The sequence below is a fragment of the Vidua chalybeata genome, chromosome 1 (assembly GCF_026979565.1).
Source record: "Vidua chalybeata isolate OUT-0048 chromosome 1, bVidCha1 merged haplotype, whole genome shotgun sequence".
Taxonomy (NCBI): domain Eukaryota; kingdom Metazoa; phylum Chordata; class Aves; order Passeriformes; family Viduidae; genus Vidua; species Vidua chalybeata.
In genome coordinates this window covers 129866603-129885947 of record NC_071530.1, presented here as the reverse complement: position 1 = coordinate 129885947, position 19345 = coordinate 129866603, and the positions used below count along the sequence as shown (strand labels likewise).

Below are 19345 nucleotides of genomic sequence, written 5' to 3'. Positions count from 1 at the left end.
TGTGGCACTATTGTTCCCACGGTGTGGTCACGATATATCAGTCTTATATATAACAGTCACTCAAATACTTTAATAAGGCAAATAACTATTGCAATTTCATGAGTAAGCTAGGGAAAAGGAATAATAACAACATCAACAACAACAAAAAAACAAACAAAAAAAACCCGGCAAATAGATAAGAGTAACAAAACTAGGCTAGTGTCCAGGAGCAGGCTTCAGATCTCAGCTTGCAGACATGGACTATGCCATAGGTCTATACTTTTTCCTCTGTATACTTCAAATTGTTGTGTCCAAGCAAGATGACTTAGGCAGTATAATAAAAAAATACCATTATGCACAAAAATAAATCTATCAGAGTGCTAAAAGAATTGTAGATTCCCTGAAATGGGGCTGTACAGAGAATCAGCAGCACAGAGATGTGGAAAAGAGAAGGGAGGCCTCAGGCTTCTGGGATATGTGGTTATCAGCCACCAGTTGTCAATTTTTGCAAGGTAAACAAAGGAGATGAGACCTTGATCAAGAAAGGGGGGACTGACATGGACAGAAGTATCCCCTTGTCTACTTCTAGCAGTGAATTTCAGTTCCAGCTCTTCTATCTATGGTGTGAGGCTGAGGAATGATTTATTGGCCGGAGCCAGTGGTCTGAGATACAGTAAGGCCAAGTGCTGGATCCTTCACTTGGATCACAATAGCCCCATGCAGTGCTACAGGCTTGGGGAGGAGTGGCTGGAAAGTGGCCTGTCAGAAAAGGACCTGGGGGTGCAGGTTGACATGTTTGGATGGTTACAGGCTCTTTGGGAGGCTTAGACAGGGCAGAAGAGGTAGGGGTTGACACTGTATGTAATGGAAGAGCTGGAATTTGTGGAGCTCACAGCTGGCAATGGCACAGTTGAAAGACTCTGGATAAGCATCAAGGGGCAAGCAAACAATGTGGATATCATTGTGGGAGCCTACTGTAGACCTGTCAGGCAGGACAATGACGTCAGCAAATTAGTCTTTGAAGAACGAAGGGACACTTCCAAATCAACTGCTCTTGTCCTTATGGGGAAGTTCGACCTACCAGAAATCAACTGGGAGCGTAATACCGCTGGTACAACCTGGGCCATAAAATTCCTAAAAGACCTGGACAACAATTCTATGGAACAGGTACTGAGGGAGCTGACTCGGAAAGGTGCCCTCCTTGATCTGCTCCTTGTCAACAGAGTGGATCTTGTGAGCAATGTGGTGACTGGTGCCATCTTGGCCACAGCGACACAAAGTGATTGAGTTGAAAATCCTTATTGACAGGAGGAAAAGTGCAAGAAAACCTCAACTCTGCACATGAAAAGAGCAGACCTCAGGCTGCTCAGGGAACTAGTTAGAAAGTCCTCTGGGAAATGTTTCAGTCGTGCTGGGGTCTGTCATTGCTTAGGAGGTGATTTTTTTAAACATCACCTCCTAAGAGCACAGGAGCAGCAATTCCCCAGTGTCAGAAGTCAAGCAGAAGGCTGGCTTGGCTGAACAGGGATCTTCTTTCAGGTCTAAGGCAAAAAAAGGAAGGTGTGTTCCTAGTGGAAGCAAGGTCAGGTGAATACAGAGATGCAGCTTGCCGCTATAGGGAGAAAATTAATGCAGCTAAAGATTACTTGAAGCTGGCCAGAAATGTGGGAGACAATAAAAAGTTTTTTTCAAATACATTAATGGCAAAAGGCAACATGGAAATAACATCAGCCTGTTACAGGATGAGGATGGGCACAAACAGGGACATGGACAAGGCAGAGGTGTTTAATGCATTCTTTCAACACAGATGATGGACCAAGGGGGTCTCAGTGCTCTAAGCTGGAGGACAATGGCTGTGAGAATGATCAAATCCCAGCTGACCCTGAACTTGTACTGCTCCAGCTGGATCCCTAGAAATCTGTAGGGCCTGATGGGATTCATCCAAGAATCCTCAAAGAACTAGCTGATGTCATCGCAAAATCTCTCTTGATGATTTTTGAACTGGGAATCTGGAGAGGTCCCAGCTGACTAGAAGCTGGTGAACATTGTCCTGATTTTCAAGAAGGGCAAGAAGGGGAATCCTGGAAAATACAGACCTGTCTGTCCCACTTAGTGCTGGTAAAATCATGGAAAAGATTATTCAGGGAGGTATTGAAAAACACCTCGAGGTCAACGCAGTCATCGGTCACAGCCAGCACAGCTTCATGAGGAGAAAGTTCTGCTTGTCGAACCTGACTGCCTTCTGTAACAGGGTAACTCACCTAGCTGATCTAGGAAAGCCTTTTTGGACTTCAGCAAAGCTTTTGATACCATCTCTCTCAGGATCCTTCTGGAGAAAATGTCCAGCACACAGCTGGATAAACACATCGTGCAATGGGTGAACAGCTGGCTCAGGGGTCAGGCAGGAAGGGTTACAGTGAATGGGGTGACACCAGCCTGGGGACCTGTCATTAGTGGGGTTCAGCAGGGCCCCATCCTCAGCCCAGTTCTCTTCAACAACTTTATTAAAAACTTGGACACAGTACTAAAGAAATCCTAAGTAAGTTTATTGAGGACACCAAACTGGGAGGAGTTGTTGATTCCCTTGAGGTCAGGGAGGCCCTGCAGAGAGACTTCAACTAGAGAGATGGGCAATCACCCACAGTATGTAATTTAACAAGGACAAGTGCCAGATGTGGACTGGGGCAACCCTCCAGGTAAGGACAGACTGGGGAATGAGAGGCTGGAGAGCACTACCACAGAAAGGACCTGGGGGTCCTGGTCAGTGGCAAGTTAAATATGAGCCAGCAGTGCCCTGGCAGCCAGGAGGGCCATCCCTGTCCAGGGGGGGCACAGCATCACCAGCGGGACAAGGGAGGGGAGGAGATTGTCCTGCTCTGCTCTGCTCTGCACTGGGGAGGCCTCACCTTGAGTCTGTGTGCAGTTTTGGGCACCACAACATGAAGAAGACATTAAACTATTAGAGAGTGTCCAAAGGAGGGCCACAAGGATGGTAGAGGGTCTGTAGGAGAACCCTTATTACAAGCAGCTGAGGTCAGTTTGTTCAGCCTGGTTGGAGGAGACTGAGGGGGAACCTCAACATCCTCATGAGGGGAGGCAGAGGGGTGGGACTGATCTCTTCACTCTCGTGTCCAGTGGCAGGACCCAAGGAAACAGCACGAAGCTGAGTCAGGAGGTTTAGGCTGGATATCAGAAAAATTCTGGTTCTTCACCCAAAGGGTGGTTGAACATTGAAACAGACTCCTCAGGGAGTGGTCAAACACCAAGCCTGACACAGTTCAAGAATTGTTTAGACAATGCTCTCAGGCATTCGGTGGGATTCTTGGGGTGTCCTGGGCAGGGCCAGGAGTTGGACATGATGATCCTGATGATTTCTACTCAGCATATTCCGTGATTCTATGACAGCAGCTGAACGTGAGCCAGTGTGTGCCCAGGTGGCCAAGAAGGCCAGTGACACCCTGGTCTGTATCAGCAATAGTGGGGCCAGCAGGACCAGGGCAGTGGTTGTCCCCCTGTACTTGGCACTGGAGAGGTCACACTTCAAGTGTCCAGTTCTGGATCCCACAGTTCAAAAAATACTTTGAGCTACTGGAGCCTGTCCAGAGAAGGGCAGTGGAGCTGGGGAAGGGTCTGGAGCACAAGTCCTTCAAGGAGTGCCTAGGGGAGCCAGGGGTGTTTAGCCTGGAGAAAATGAGGCTCAGAGGGGACCTTAATGCTCTTTACCTGAGAGGAGGTTGTGGCCAGGTGGGGGTTGGTCTTTTCTCCTGGGTAACAAGTGACAGAATGAGAGGACATGGCCTCAGGCTGTGTTGAGGGAGGTTGAGGCTGGACATCAGGAAGAATTGTGTCACTGTAAGGGTTGTTAAGCATTGGAATGGGCTTCCCAGGGAGCTGGTTGAGTCACCATTCCAGGATGCATTCAAGAAAATGACTGGATGTGGCACTTAGTGCTATGGGTTGGTTGACAAAGCAATGTTCAGTCAAAGGTTGGATTTAATGATCTTGGAGGGCTTTTCCACCCTTAATGATTCTATAATTCTATGAATGTGTCTTGTATTAAATGGAGAGGACAATATGGCTTCTGTGGCTAGTGACAAACTGCCAAACAGCTGAATAAATACATACATCTTTATTAATCATGGGCAGTTTGGGGTGGAGTTATTATCTCCTGCCTGTCACCTTTGCCTCTGGAGAGATCCATGGTGTCCCCTAAACATGCCTAAGCCAGAGGCTATGGGGAATCCTAAGTGTTAGTCACCAAGTATTGAAAAGGTGTTTGTTACAGTGCTTGGAAGCTGGAGCATCAGCAGTAAATACCCTTCACCTTGCAGGCTTGGGAGAGAAAGTCCTGATCCCAGGGCCCAGCAGCTGTAGGTTTGATGGGGTGATGTGAGTTGCCTGGATGAAGACCCAAATACACTCCCAGGTCACAGGCAGAGCTAGGGAGAAGAGGGCCTTCCCCTGTAGCTAGCTGTCTGCTTCTCCTGGCAGCAGGGTGAAGAGGTGTCTCCTTACATGCCTAGGAAGTGACCCTAGGATAAATTAAACTGTTTTGGTCTTTAAAAATACTGTATTATTATCCTACTTGTCTTCTACATGGATATTTTCTGTGACTCCATATTCCTTATTTCCCCTTACTTACACTTATTTCCAGGTCCAAAAGGTGTCATCCTTGCAGACCAGCGGTGAAGCAGTACTGGAAAATATGAGGGATGTGTGTCTTTTTATTTCTTTATGCTGCAGATAAGACATTCAACACAGAGGTAGGTGAACTCAATGCTTGGCTATTAGTTACAGGTGCTCCTTCTCACTGGAGAGACACTATCCCTGCTGGGGTGTGACTGTGGGCTTTGCTCAGGAGATCAAGTGCAAGCATTGTTCTTTAAAGGTGTTTCACCTTTGGTGTGTTCCTAGCAGGAGCTTAAATCTTTATGTACAGGAAAGGCTATGGGTCTTTGACATGAATATGAGTTCTCATGGATACGAATACAGCGCCTTCTGCATAAAAGGGCTTTCAGGACAAGAGAATGTTTTTTTCCAAACTTCCTTCTAATAAGAAAGGTACATGATCTCAAAAAGAAATAAGGAAAGAGGCTACTAACAAGAGCCAGAAGGACATAGTCCATTGGTTTGGTTTTATAACTGCTGTCAAGTGACAGCATCTACCTTCTGAATGCGAGTTTAAAAGGCTGGCAACTCTGATTCCCCACCTCCTTTAAAAGTGTACCTTCAAAAACTTAATTCAAAGAGGAAATCCTTGTATCATGCTATACTGTTCAAGGTTTGATACTGTAAATTGTCAGGGAACTAGTAACTTATTCTTGATGTCTACTTGAGTCTTCTTCCTCTATTATTAAAATAATTCTTAGTTATTATCTTTTAGTAACAACTCTTAGTTTGGATGTCTTAAGCTGATTTGATTGTCATACAAGTTGCTTATCAGTAGCTGGTCTTTGCCTATGCTCTCTGTTGCTGGTATTTACCTGAGAAAGATATATTCATTTGCTTATGACTAAAGGTTTACTCTGCTATGTTTTAGCTAACAGGTTCTTAAAAACTGTAATATGAGCTCTCTCCCCACCAAATCAGAAAAAAAAAAAAAAACAAAAACAAAACCAAACAAACCACAAAATTAGTCCATCTTGTAGGGCCTTAAAATACTGCTTAATGCATATTAAACAGCATCATGCCTTGTTTAAAAATAAAGAGGCTGTAGAGTCTCTCTCACTGGAGATATTCAAGAACTGTCTGGATGCAATCCTGTGCCATGTGCTCTGGGATGGCCCTGCTTGAGCAGGGAGGTTGGGCCAGGTGACCCACTCTGTTCCCTTCCAACCTTGTCCATTCTGTGAAAAGGTGAAATGAAGCAGGACAACAAGCAGGAAAGTAGAGTATTGTAGTTTCTAATAGAAAACAAGAGGTTTTTAAACCTCAGGGTTTCAAGCTGTCTCATGCTTTTCAACATAAAACAAAATACCTTTATGGAAGGGTGCAACTTCCTGCTAAAGTATTTCTCTTTAGGAGGTATAAAGCTTTAACAGTGCTTTGTTTAGGCTATGTAGCTGGAGCCATAAATAACTTTAAAACTCCTCTTAAAAATAATGAAGATCATCCACAGAAGAACAGGCACTTAACTACCTTACAGAACAGCTTCGACAAAATGGCTGTGACTGAAAAGGACAAAACCTGACAGCACAAGCAGATGTCAGGTTTACAATATACTTACTGCAAGGTAGGAGGAATATGGGACATGATATTCCATATTATTTTTGTGCCCAGATCACAGTGGAGTTGTGTGCAAATGTTCTAATGAAATCCTACTTCTTTCCTTGGGAACAACCAAATGGATTCAGAAACTCCCTGGCAGAAGAGCAGTATTGAGCGCACAGTAATTGGATTGATCCTCATAGCTTTAGATCTGTGCAATTTAGATCCTTCGTAGATTCCAGGGTCCTTCAAATAGATCCATAAAAGGATAACCAAGAAAAAAAAAAAACCTCAGATGTGTAAACTTGTAAGGAAGGCCTTAACACCTTCTCTGGAACATACCTACAAGTGGTAATTGTGAAAAAAAAAAAAAAAAAAAAAAAACAACTAGATATCTAAAAGGACTTGCCAGATCCCAACACAAATGCTTCTCAGCTTAAAAAAAATCTTATTTTACATTCATCCTCTCTAAGGAGGCATCCACACAGTGAAACAGGATGTACTATGTGTCAATCCTCTTGGAAATGTTCCAGTGTAGACTAACTCACTTCAGCTTTATTGCCACATCAAAAGGTCTGTGTATTAGCTTGCATTAAAATCATAATTTCATTGTCTGCTGCAGGATTTGATTGCACATTAGCTTCTGGGGTTTTGGTTTGGTTTGGTTGGTTGTTCTGTGGGATTTTTTTACTGATGAAAATTTATGGGAAAAGTTGCTGGCAGGATGAAGAATGCTCATGGGACCTGGTGCATTTTACACTACTGAATCAAAACCAGAACAATGTGGCAGGTGACCTACAGCAGCTCACATCAAAAGGTCTAGAAAAATGAGCAGCATAATCATTAGAGTCTTTGTGCTGAGACCTATTCATGGCCAACCTGACCCATTCAATTTTTAGCTACCATTCCCTTTACAGTATTCTTCTTTCACAATGTGCCATGGAATTTATTCTTGATGTACCAAACCCACTTTGCTACATGAATCCTGGTTGCCAACAAGGCATGCCAACATATCATCAGGCATCTCTGAAGGCTAGAGATGTTTTAGGGGAAAATGATAATTTATCTCTCTTCTCTTGCTAGCTGAAATTTCAGTAGTTTTTAACAAATTATCTATGGTAGTATTTCAACTTCAGCAAGTCAGCTAAAGGCAGGAGGTCAGTTAGGTCAAGTTTGCCCAAATTCAGGGTACCACCTTTTCTCTGTAGTCAGTGGAGTAGGAGATAAACTTCCAGACAGCAAGATGCATCTTGCTGGTGGATTTCAGTGGAAGTCAACTAAAAGAGATACCTGCATGTCTACTGCAGGCATCCTGGACTATGATATGGGTTAGATTTCTTGGAATGAGCTGATGCAATATATTCAGTTGACAAAAGACTGTTTAAATGACAGTGAGTTTTGGGCTTTTTTTGCATTCCTTTTGAGCCACAACTAGCAGATTTTCTTCATCTAGACAAGGTCTAGAACAGACATTTTGCAGAGCTGAGGTGGCTGGCTGGCTGCAATGCTCATCTTGCACATGTCAGTGCTTTACTTGAAGTTTGCAGGAATTGTTGGCCCCACTTCATCAGGTGCTGTAAGGAAACACAGCTGAGAGATGACCCTTGGTGCCCAAAACTTGGGACCTGTTAAACTGCTGTCAGTGACCCTATTGTGACATCTCTGCCTTGGTGGGCTGCAGTGCTTTTTCTCTTGCCCTTCAAAATGGCAAAGCTGCCAGAGGGTAAGCACCTGGTTATTGTGTTTAATTATTATACTACATACTTGGAGGTAAAACCTTTGTTTGCTCTTTAATAATGTTACACTTGGGAAATGAAAAATAAGTGAAAAAAAAAAAAAGGATGTGGATTTACTTGAAGGCAGCTGTGGCTTCTCTTTGTGCTGTTTTGCAGTACTTGTGCTCAGCACTGCGAGAAAGTGCCAGTTGCTCCTTATCAGCTAAATGGCTGTGCATGCCCTGCATTAGGTGTTTTAAAGAAAAGTGTCTGCTTACAGCCTTGCTAGGTATGTGGTGCTATGGGGTTTTGTTGCTTTTGGGATAATGTGGATTTTTTTGGGGGGTTGTTTTGGAATATGTATTAAGAAAACTCCACGCAACTTAAGATCACTCTTAAGAGTGATCTTAAGAGGAGGTGTGTTGGCACTGAGGGTAAGCTCCAGCATCATCTGCTGGAGAAGGGGATTGCGGGGCAGGTGCTCCTGCAGTGGGCCAGGCTGCCCTTGGACACGGCGGGACCCTAAGGGGCAGTGGTGGGTCTAGCTGGAAAGCGTGGAAAACTGCTCTGTAGGGGATAGATAGGGCTTGTCCACCTGATGTCATGGAGGCTATGCTCGGGGGAGGCCTGTCTTCAGCTGGCACAGAATCACAGAGATAATTAGGTTGGAAAAGACCTCTGGGATCATCGAGTCCAACTTCTGAACGAACATCACCATGTCAACTAGACCGTAGCACTAAGTGCCATAACCAGTCTTAAACACCTCCAGGGATGGTGACTCCGCCACATCCCTGGACAGCCCATTCCGATGCCTAATCACCTTTTCTGAGAAGAAATTCTCTGTAATGTCCAATGTACCTCTCCTGGTACAGCCTAAGACTCTGTCCTCTTGTCCTGTCCCTTGTTACCCGGGAGAAGAAGATGACCCCTACTTGGCTACAAACTCCTTTCAGGTGGTTGTAGAGAGCGATAAGGCCATTCCTGAGCCTCCTCTCCACGCCGCCCTCGTGCAGTGGGATGTATGACAGCCCGCGGCTGCCGCCGGCTACCCCCGTGCATGGTGCGGGGTGTCGGTGCGGTATCAGCCCGGCAGGGTGGCGGAGGGCCCGGCAGGCTGGTGCCGCGGAGGGCTGACAGCCGCGGCGGGCGGGCGGGCGGGCGGGGCCGTGTTTACATCCCGGGCCGCCGCACGCTGCCGCGGCTCCGCGCGCTCCCATTGGCGGCTCCGCCGGCGGCCCCGCCCCGGGGCGGGCGGGCTGAGCCCCGCTGGGCGCGCGGAGCCGCCGGCGGAGCCGCCGCTGTCTTGGCGGGGCCCGGGACCCGATGGAGCGGACCGGAGCGGGGTGATGGTGTCGGGGGAGCCCCCCGCCAGCGGGGCCGGGCGGCGGAGAGGTGCCGAGGCAGCGGGCGGCGGCAGCGATGGCAGCGCTCCTCCCGGCGCTGCCCGCCGCTGTGCCGGCGGAGCCGGGGCAGCCGGGCCGGGACGCGGGGTATTCCGGGGGGCGCGGGGGTCGGCGCGGCCCCGCGGCACAAGGGCGGCGCTGGGGCGAGCGGGGCGCGGGCGGCGGACGGGCGGGGGAGCCGCCTGCCGCCCTCGCACATGCGCAGCGCGGGCCCGGCGCGCTATATAGCGGGTTGGCGCCGGCGCCAGCTGAGAAGCGCGGCCCGGGCGGCAGCGGCGGAGGTGCGCGGGGGTCCCGCCGGTGAGCACGGGGTCTGGCTGGGCGATGATAATAATAATAATAATAATAATAATAATAATGATGATGATGATGATGGTGTTAATGATGGCATCAGTGATGATGGTAGCGATGATCATGGTAGCGGTGGCAGTGTTGAGGATGGCGCTGATGATAGTAGTGGTGGTGGCGGTACCGGCAGACACGGTGCCGGTGGGGGTGGGGGGGCTGGTGTGACGGGGGCACTTCCAGCGGTGACTGGGAGCCGTGAGGCGGGAGCGGTGGCCGGGAGTCGTGACCGGCAGCGGTGAGGCGGGCTGCTCGCCCGCCCGGGCAGCGTTTTGGAGGGAGAGTGGCTGAGGAGAGCCTGGGGGGAGATGTCGCCGGGGACGGCCCCATCCTCAGGGAGTGGAGAGTAGCGATGGTCCGGACGGGCATTCCCGGAGGGAGCACTGCGGTGGGCCGAGGTGCCGGCGGGATCCCGCCATCGGCTGCCCCCCACCCCACCGCGGAGAGCCCCGCGGGAGGCGGGCTGCCCGGTTTTGGAGGGAGCCCGGCGTGCTGGGGGCGGGGATGCCGGCCGAGCAGCTTGGCGGGCTGACCCCGACCGCCCGCCTGCGCCGCACCCCGGCGGGACCCGGCTGCCCGCCCTGGCCCTTGGAGCGGGGTGCTTGTGGGGACATCCCCTCACAGCCTCAGTCCCTGCACTGGAGGTCCCGCTGAGGGGTGTCCCGGCGGGGGGTGGGTGTCCCCGCGTGTGAGGCGCCGTCTCGGCAGCCCCTTCCTTCCCCCTCAGGTTTTGGAGGGAGCCGCGCTCTCAGCCAGGCGGGAGCGCGGGGGGGGCGGGGCGGCGGTTCTGCCCCTCCCGCGTCCCCTCAGCACCCTCGGGAGCGGGTGGGTGTCGGATCGGCCCTTCGGGAGGGGAGAGCGGGCGCCGGCGGTGCCCCCAGCCCAGCGTGACCCCGGCACAGGCCGTCGCCGCCTCCCCGCTCGCTGGAAATTGGCGCGGAACCGGCGCGGCGGGAGCGCGGGCGGCGGCGCCCGGCCCATCGCGGCCCGGCCATCCCGGCAGGTGTGGGGGGCATCGCCCCTGAGGGAGCGGCAGCGTCAAAACGTGGGTCTCTGTGGGTGCCTGGAATGGAGGGTGTGGGGGGACTAGAGGGGTCACAGCCCCAAGGACTCCCCACATCCTCTTGTGTGGGAAATGTCCCTTTACAACTTCCCTGCCCCCACACCCAGGAAGCCTGAGCTAAACTGCTGGCATACCTGGACATCCTGCAGCAGGACATGGAGCTGCGTGTGCTTATATACCACAGTCATGCTCTGCTTGGGCATTCCTCAGGCCAGTGGAATACTTGTGCCCTTCTGTTTGAGCTGTGTGAACCATGCTGCTCTTTGTGATGAGTTCATAACACAAAGTAGGGAACTTGATTCTACTTTTGTGAGGATGCACTAACTGAGCTTATCCTATTACTTTGATCCAGGTAGAGATCTTGTAGCCCAAAGAAGATGTCAAGGCGCAGGTAAGCTGTTACCATTGTACTAAGAGTATCTTACTAATACTAACTACTGCAAGTACAAATCTAACAACTGGAGCTCTTCTAATGTCTTTTTACTCTTTGCTCTTTACAGTAGCCGTTTGCAAGCCAAACAGCAGCAGCCACTGTCCTGTCCAGAAGAGGCTCCACAAGAACTGCAAGCACTAGATTATCTCCAGACCAGAAAAAGGAGAACAGCAGAGGTGAGCAATTTGAGCAGCTTGGAAAGCTGGATGATTCTGAAAACTCTCTAGTGTGTTTAGATGGGACAGTCTTTACTTTGTCAAGTTACAAAGTGGTCCAGGGGTAGGAAGAATTTGCCTGAGCTTTAGGAGGGTGTGTTGGTCACTGTTAGTGTATTGATGTGTGTCTCTCTTTTCAGCAGGAGATAAAGAAAAGAGAAGATGGAAAAATTGCTAAAAAACATCAATATGAAATTAAGGTAATTCAGTCCTGAATACCCTTTCAATTTAGGTAAGGGAGTCTGGTTTATGTTGGTGGGTGTGAAATCATGCATTCCACACCGGAAAGTATTGAATAGGGGAAGTTTGTATTTTTAGATATTAGAAACTATGGGAGCTTAGCACCTTTTTATCAGTTTTTACACATGACTTGGTTGCAGATAAAAGATCCTTCAATGTAAAACCCAGTGCAGAGTAAGATTAGGTGAAAAAAAAGAGAATAACCCCAGATGTTTCAGAACAATTCCATATACAAAGCAGGTAAGGCCTAGAGGCAAGTCTAAACAAGATCACTGCACTTGTTTTAACTTTAGGTGTGGTTTCATGGCCATTTAGTTAAGATTCATAACCATGCAGACCATCTTTACTTTCATTTAACAGTTCTTTCGATTATTAAATCAATTTAGGAATGTGTTTTTACTAACACAGGAAGCTCTTAAAACTGACAGACCTTTTGGTTTTGTATTGTAAAGCAGATTAGTAAAATATTATAACTTTCTCTTGCAAATGATATTATTTATAATTATTCTGTTTGTATAGTAAATGGGACTAACAGCTATGGTGAAACAAAACTCTTCTGACTGTGAAGTTGTCTTTGTAAATCTTGAGTAGGAAAAAATGCTTCATAAGTACATCAGCTGTACCTGGGGTGAAACTTAAGTGTTAAGTGTTACAACTTGTCTTTGCTGAAAGGGGGAAGTCCTGCTTCCCTGTCTCTTCTTCCTTGATAGTGGGCTGTGCACTCCATCCCCTGCCTTGCTCCATTCTTTGAATAAAGCAGGAGGCAGGTTCATCTTGCTAATTTGGCATTAGAAAATAAGTTAAAGTTCTGCCAGGTTAGTGAATTAAATCAACCCAGCAGAGGGTCTGACAAGCATTGGGGTGGAACTTGGGTAGTGAGGATCACAGGAGAAAAGGAGGAGTAGGACCTCCCTTTTCTCTTGGTTGCATGCATTAAGGTCAGTTCTGCTGGAGTATGTAACTTCACTCTTGGAGTGCTTCAGTCTGACTAGAAATAAGTTTAGATATACTAAGGAATCCTGTGTAGCTTACCTTGCAAGTTAGCTGTACAGGAAAAGCTTCTGTGTTCAGGGACAGGTGTTGCCACTCTTTGTGAATGGGATTCCCTCTCAACTCCACAGGGAAATAATTGAACTTCTGTAACACTATTTTGAAGGCTGTCAGCCATTACACCATTGCATGTGCTCCAGGGATTTGGTACCTCCTTATTGGTTACGTACAACCAAATAAGCATTAGTGAAACAAGTTACAGTTAACTAAAGAAATCTAGAACTCCTTCTCTAAGGCTTTCAGTGGGAATACCTTTGCAGTCTTCTCATTTTGAGTCATTGCATCCCATATTTGGCATTGGCAAGCTGAGAGAGATCACAGCTGCTGCTTGCTCAGTGGGTATCTAGCTCTGGAGCTGAAATGGGTGGCTCCTCTCTGGAGGAGCACTAAACTGGAAGATAACAAGTTGCTGAATTTCCACTGAGGGACAGTAAAACCTCCACCCCCTCCTTTCTCTTCCCTCTGAATAGATAAGTAGATAGGACTAGCAACCTAATGTCCTGTGTTTTAGTAGCAATTAATGTCCTTGCTTTTTGTACTGTAACCAACCTTTTCAAGCAATGGATAGGCTACTTGTGGGTTCATAAACTAAAGAATGGTCATCTTCCTCAAAGCTGAGTTCCCAAATGCATCCAATTTATTTATACATGTTCCATCTTGACTATGGAAGGTTTCATTGGCATTTAATTTTCTTCTTTCTTGGTTTCAATACTTGAATCAATGCTGAGATCTAGAAAGACTAATGTACATTACATATATTGTTGCTGTTACTGTAATCTACTCCTTGCCTTTCTTGCTCTCATAGTAAACTCAGCATTTAAAAGGTACCTTGTTTATTTTGCAGAGTTGTTGGCCCCCCACGATAACAGGAGGCATCTCACCTTGCATAATTATTGAAACACCTCACAAAGAATCAGTAACCACTGACTTCTCGAGATTCAAAAAATATAGATTCAGGAACCTCTTCATAAATCCATCACCTTTGCCAGAACTCAAGTAAGTTTAACAGATGCAGTAATTGTTAATGTCTGAACTACTCTAATAAAATCTGTTGTATGTGCTTATATAATACATACCTCTACTTGTCTCCTCATCTCACAAAAGATTTGATGTACAAGCAAAAGACAGAAATTCTTGGGTTTGGTTGTTTGAATATTTTTTTTCCCTGATCTTATAAACACACCAGACAGATAGTTTTCATGTTTCAGAGCTGTCCTTTTATAAATGGACACTCTAAGGGTTAAGAGGCACATAATAGTTAAACTAAAACTTCTTTCAGTGCTATTGGAACTGTGGCCAAAAAATATTTAACAAAATTTTCTTAAAGAACTTAAAATGCTCAAATAAACTTGTGGCAATATCACTGTGCAGGTAGCTTGCTAATGCAATGTGCTTGGTGCAGTCACAGTTCTAGACAGTTGCCCTTCTGTAGAGAGAAAGCTTAGCTGACTAAATTGTAGTTTTCAATTTCAGAATTTCTTAGACATTAGGCTGTATTAGATAAGTACCCAGTTGCTGTTTGTATCAGCTTGGGGTTTAATGCAAGAGGTGGTAAATTTACTGCAATGTGTTAAGGAAAACTTCTCCCAAGGTAAATGAGAAGAGAAGCAGAACAGATAGCACTACTTTAAGCAAACCTTTCTAGATATACCTTGGTGGGTTTTTTGTGCTGGCCCAAACTGGATCCGAACTTCAAGATGCTGCCAGGTGATGCTTTACCTCAAAGACCTGTTCAGATACAGAGTTCCATGCAAGGTGCTTAATCCTGTTGTTGACAGGCATCTGGTAAAGCTGAACTCCATCCTTTCTGATTAGCTCAATAAGAGGATAATTTACTTCTCCTGCCTTCTCCATCCTTCCCTAACTGCTGTAAGAAGATCATAATTCATTTCTCAATGCCTGCCTGCTTAAATGGAGAGTTGTGTATTAAACAAGCAAATATCTCTCCAACTTCTAACTTATGAGGACAACAGAATGAAACTGAGCTGGGTTAAAATTTGTAGGCAATACCAGTGATCAGCTCTGTCTCTCTGCTTCTGCTTGGGGAAAGGTAAATACAGAACTCCAAAAATTTCAGTAGGAAATAATAATTTCATAGGTTAACATGCTTTTCCTCTTAGTACCTGCAGGATAAGAAGTGTGTCTAAGAAAAAGCCCATATGGATTGATAATAACAATTACAAATAAAGCCATATTGATGATATAGGCATCATCTTCCCAAACAGACTGGAACACTAATAAATTATAAGTTAGCAATAAAGAAGAACACATTTTTTCTCTAAATAGCTTGCTTCTGAGCCTTGAAGTAAGCTAGGAAATAAAGGGACGGATGAGTGAGTTTTAGACACTATCTCCAGTTTTTCTCAAGCTAAACTGGACAACTTGTGTATGCTTTGTGTTTCCTGAGGAGGAATATATTGTCCTTTTTTAGGGGAAGGGTTTGGTTTTATCTTGCTCTCTGAACAGCCACCAAACTTGGCAAAATAGGGAACTCTAGTTGCACGTGCAGCTTTGAGAGGCACATGTTCAGTTTTACTGCCTGTTCTGTAGAACTGGACTTATTGGTGATCTTGGCAAGCTGCTGTTGTGGTGATGTAAAATGTTCCAAATATTCCTGCAGTTTTCTGATTACCATAAGGATCTTATAGTATGTGGAATTTTTCTTTTTGTTTTTGAATGTCTGTAAATTATAAATAATGTGTTTAATTTTTTAAATGAATTGTGTATATACTTATTAATGCTTTGTGTAACTTTATTCTATAGCTGGGGAAATTCCAAAGATGTCTGGCTCAACATCCTGACGAAGGAGAACAGATATGCTCACTGCAAACACTTCACATCACTACATTCTAGTTTGCAACCTCACATGAGATCGATACTGCTAGACTGGCTCTTAGAGGTATGTACCTTTAGTTACTTTGCTGCGTGTTATGCTTGTGAAGTAGGCAGGTAAAAGCACAGCTTTTACATAAAGATCTAATAGTAACATGTACAGTTATAAAAAGTGGCAAAACTATTTTGCAACAGAACAAGTGACTGCTTTTGATCCTCTTGGTCAGCTACATTGGGGCCTTCCCAGGCAGGAGGCACTGAACTTTAGCCCCAGGACAGTAAGCAGTAGTGTTTAACTTTTGCTCATGGCACCCTACATCCTGCAAGGGAGAGACACTTGTATTGAACTTATGGATCTCTAACTTATTGGGGTAGACTGTGTCTAAGCCATGAAAAAACTGCATCTGTTGAGGATTTATGACCCTGACCATGTCAAGAGCTCTCGAGTGTCAGCCCATGATGCTGTTTTCTGATTTCATAGCAAATTTTCAATTTTATCATAGGAAGAGAGCAGAATAAATCAATAGCTGATAGGTAAAGCTTCTTGATACAGACAGCTTCTTATGTGAAAAGGTTACAAATAAATCATATTAGCAAGGGATTTAAAGAAAAACTAATGTGTTTTTTAAATACACTCTGAATAAAAAAACCGTTCCAATTGTGTGCTTCACTAGTTCCTCTAATGTGGAATTTGGATGTCGCCATTAAATTAATTTGTTGCTTTTTTTTTTAATCTTGAATTAGGAAATCATCCAACTTCCAAACAAAAATATCATCAAGGGCATTGCTTTTGTCCAGCTCAGTGGTTCTATATGCCACAGTGGATTTAAATCCTAGCAGCTTTTAGAGCTCTTCAGTAGTTCCTAACAGTCTTCTGTAACATTTTAACAGATACTGCTTAACATGACCATGTGTTACTATGTTTGGGAAATACACTTCTTTAGAAACTCCGCTATTTATTTATGGATGGGCCTGACCTATACAGTTTTAGTTCTGAATATTCTTTGGAGCAGTCGTTAATAGTATCAGAGTAAGACATCAATTATCAGGCAAATAGATCAGGTTTAAAAGACTGGGGCTGTGCTATTTCTGCCAATCAGTTGCATTTTTGGTGGTCAGGAAGGGCTTTAATTTGCAAATGAGCTCCCAACCGTATCTTGGGAAATAGCTTGTAGTAGTGAGATCATATTCTGACTTTGTATCCAAGTAAAATAATGAAGCATCTGTGATCTATTTCTTGGATAGCCTTTTCTGTTCTTGTTCTTTATTGCATGTAGATTGTTAATAATTAATAGATATCTAACTGCTTTCTAGTTGTGAAAGGGGTATGGAGTTGCAGATGAGCTGGATATGTGGTAGCCCTTCCCAGTTCAATTAGAGGTTAGATGAAAAAGTAGGGCTCTCCGTAAGATCTCCAGGTCTGGGCACTCTCCTTTCTTTTTTTTTTTTTGTTGAACTGGCATTTGAAACACTTTGATACAATGCGAGTATTAAAAGTTCCCCCTGCCAGGGAAACTAGCAATGGGATGGAGCAGATGGTGGCTCCTGCAGTTTTGTTCCTGCTTAGTGAGGCTGTTGGTGTGCCTGAGGGGCTGCAGGCAGTGCTCCTGGCCTGCCAGCAGAGACCACTCCAGCAGGAGCTTCCAGGCTTCTTTGCTGTAGAGCCAAAGATTTTGATTTTTTAGTGGCTCTGCCCTGGGACAGACCTATTGGGAATTCAGTGAGGATTTGACTGAGAGTATTCTTAATCAAGGTAATTAGTGTGTGTATGTGTAGGTGTTGCTGTTTTGTTGGGATTTTTTCCTCAACAGGCTTTCTTCTTTCAGTGGAAAAATGGTTGCTATTTAATTTGGAAAAAATATTTCTTGAAAGTCTGTTAGTACATCATAGACAATTCACCTTTAGGTGGGAACATAGGAAATACCTTTTCCAATCCCATGCAAATCACTGCATCGTACCGTACTTTGATATGGGAAGCTTTGTGTGTGCAAAAGATGAACCTGCATTTTGCTGTTAAAGCTTGAATACTCTGATGTGTGTACACAGAGTTTTATAACAGAAAACTTTTGGTTTTTTTCCCCTGTTGTAGGTGTGTGAGGTGTATGCACTCCACCGGGAAACCTTCTACCTAGCTCAAGACTTCTTTGATAGATTCATGTTGACACAAAAGAACATTAACAAGAGCATGCTTCAGCTCATAGGAATTACCTCATTATTTATTGCCTCCAAACTTGAGGTAAGAAGCTCTGTTACAGGGAGGAGGATATTGAATTTGGAGTAACTAAAAAGACAGTGATAACAATTATTTCATATTTGAATCTTTTGAACTTGGGGGTGTATGTACAACACTGAAGATCAGAAGGGGAAATGTTTTTCTCTTCCTTCAGTTGTGCATTTGTCAGTCTCTCTGAGAGTAGTTTTTGTCCTCCCTTTCTCCAGTAGCAGGGAAGGAGACCACATAAACTTAAAAGGCATGCAAATGTGCTAGAAGTAGTTTTGGTTTGTCTTGTCTTTTTCCAAATATACAGCAGTTGGCAAACAATCTCAGGAATGGTTGTGGGACTTGACCAAAACCAAGCCTAAGTCTCAAACTGCCTGTACATCAGGCTGATACCCTTAGAATATCCTCCATTTAGTGGAGTGTGAGTCTTAAGTGCAGTGATGGTGATACCTTACATTGTGTGCTAGATCCATGGGCCAAGAGCATACTTTTGGATAATGCATAGTGGGCTAGACTGACAGGAAAACTTGGGATTAAGTTGTTATCTTGGAACCCCCAGATGTCATTGTGGTTCCCAAAGCAAGGTTGTACACTACGAGCAGTCACCTGTCCTAAGGAAGTGCGTGGTGCCATGGTGGTCACAGAGCCAGCTGGTAGAGAAGCAGTTTTGCTGGCAAGCTCTCTTCTACTTACACACTAAACTATGCTTGGCCCCAGCTGGCATGACTGGCTTAGCAAGTTTCCTTGACTGTCTGCACCATGGATTTTGACAGTTGCAGTGGCTGGTTGTGGGTTTTTCTCTTTTTTTAGCTTTTCTCTTTTTATTTTTTTTTAGTTTATGCAATTACATCAGCACTAACATTGCTAACATACCAGTCAGCCATCTGTAGGAGAATTGGGATGATGTATGTTTTTATAGTATTGGAATGGCTGAGTAGAAAGATCTATAAATGAAAGGGTGTTCTGATTGTTTGGGCAGTATTTATTTGCCCAGAAGCTCAAAGAGTTGCAATAAGTCCATTGCATTGTACAACAGCTACTAAAATCCAAGTAGGTTATATGTTATCTCCTTATCCTGTAAGTTTCATGTCAGTTCATATAATGAAAAACCGTTGTTGTAGCATAAGAGATGTTAACATGTCAATATGGACAGAAAAATATATCTCAGTATCTTCTCAGCCTTTCTTAGAACTGTAAGATACACTCATCTTCATTTTCCCTCCCCTTAAAGGAAATCTACGCTCCTAAAATACAGGAATTTGCTTATGTCACTGATGGTGCTTGCAGTGAAGAAGATATCGTAAGAATGGAACTTATTATGTTAAAGGTAATAATTTGCTGTGTTTGTAAGTACTGGGTGAAAGACCCTCCAGCTGAGCCTTGTGTTTTAATGTCACTTACTAGCTTAGAAAAAGGAACCTGTCCCTTTTTCTGCACAATAGTGAAGCCTTTGTTGTGTGTGCGTGGACCTCTGACACCGTAGCTGGGATGCAATCCCTGACTGGTAGAAAAGGGCAGATTTCTCATGCTTGTGTGAATGTAAAAGCTCTCAACAGTGCAGCCAGCCACAGGCAGGCTGGAACGCTGTCACTGTAATGTACTGCACGTGGCAACTTCCCTTGCTGTCCAGGAACAAGGGCTT

General features: G+C 45.2%; 1 protein-coding gene across 5 annotated transcripts in view; it reads left to right on the top strand.

Moving 5' to 3' along the window:
- Nucleotides 1–9312: 9312 nt before the first annotated feature.
- The window catches only part of CCNE2 (cyclin E2), a 13862-nt gene continuing 3829 nt past the window's right edge, over nucleotides 9313–19345 (top strand). Inside the window, exons 1-8 of one of the 5 annotated variants that reach the window (XM_053941183.1) lie at nucleotides 9313–9391; nucleotides 11065–11103; nucleotides 11213–11321; nucleotides 11501–11560; nucleotides 13495–13646; nucleotides 15414–15549; nucleotides 17572–17718; nucleotides 18935–19030. In XM_053941183.1, the coding sequence (XP_053797158.1) occupies nucleotides 11090–11103; nucleotides 11213–11321; nucleotides 11501–11560; nucleotides 13495–13646; nucleotides 15414–15549; nucleotides 17572–17718; nucleotides 18935–19030 (714 nt within the window). In that variant the 5' untranslated portion in view covers nucleotides 9313–9391; nucleotides 11065–11089. Of the gene's footprint in view, nucleotides 9392–9547; nucleotides 9605–10360; nucleotides 10475–10501; nucleotides 10695–11064; nucleotides 11104–11212; nucleotides 11322–11500; nucleotides 11561–13494; nucleotides 13647–15413; nucleotides 15550–17571; nucleotides 17719–18934; nucleotides 19031–19345 lie in introns of those variants that run through there. The other 4 variants (XM_053941197.1, XM_053941173.1, XM_053941178.1 and 1 more) reach the window with 4 other exon arrangements.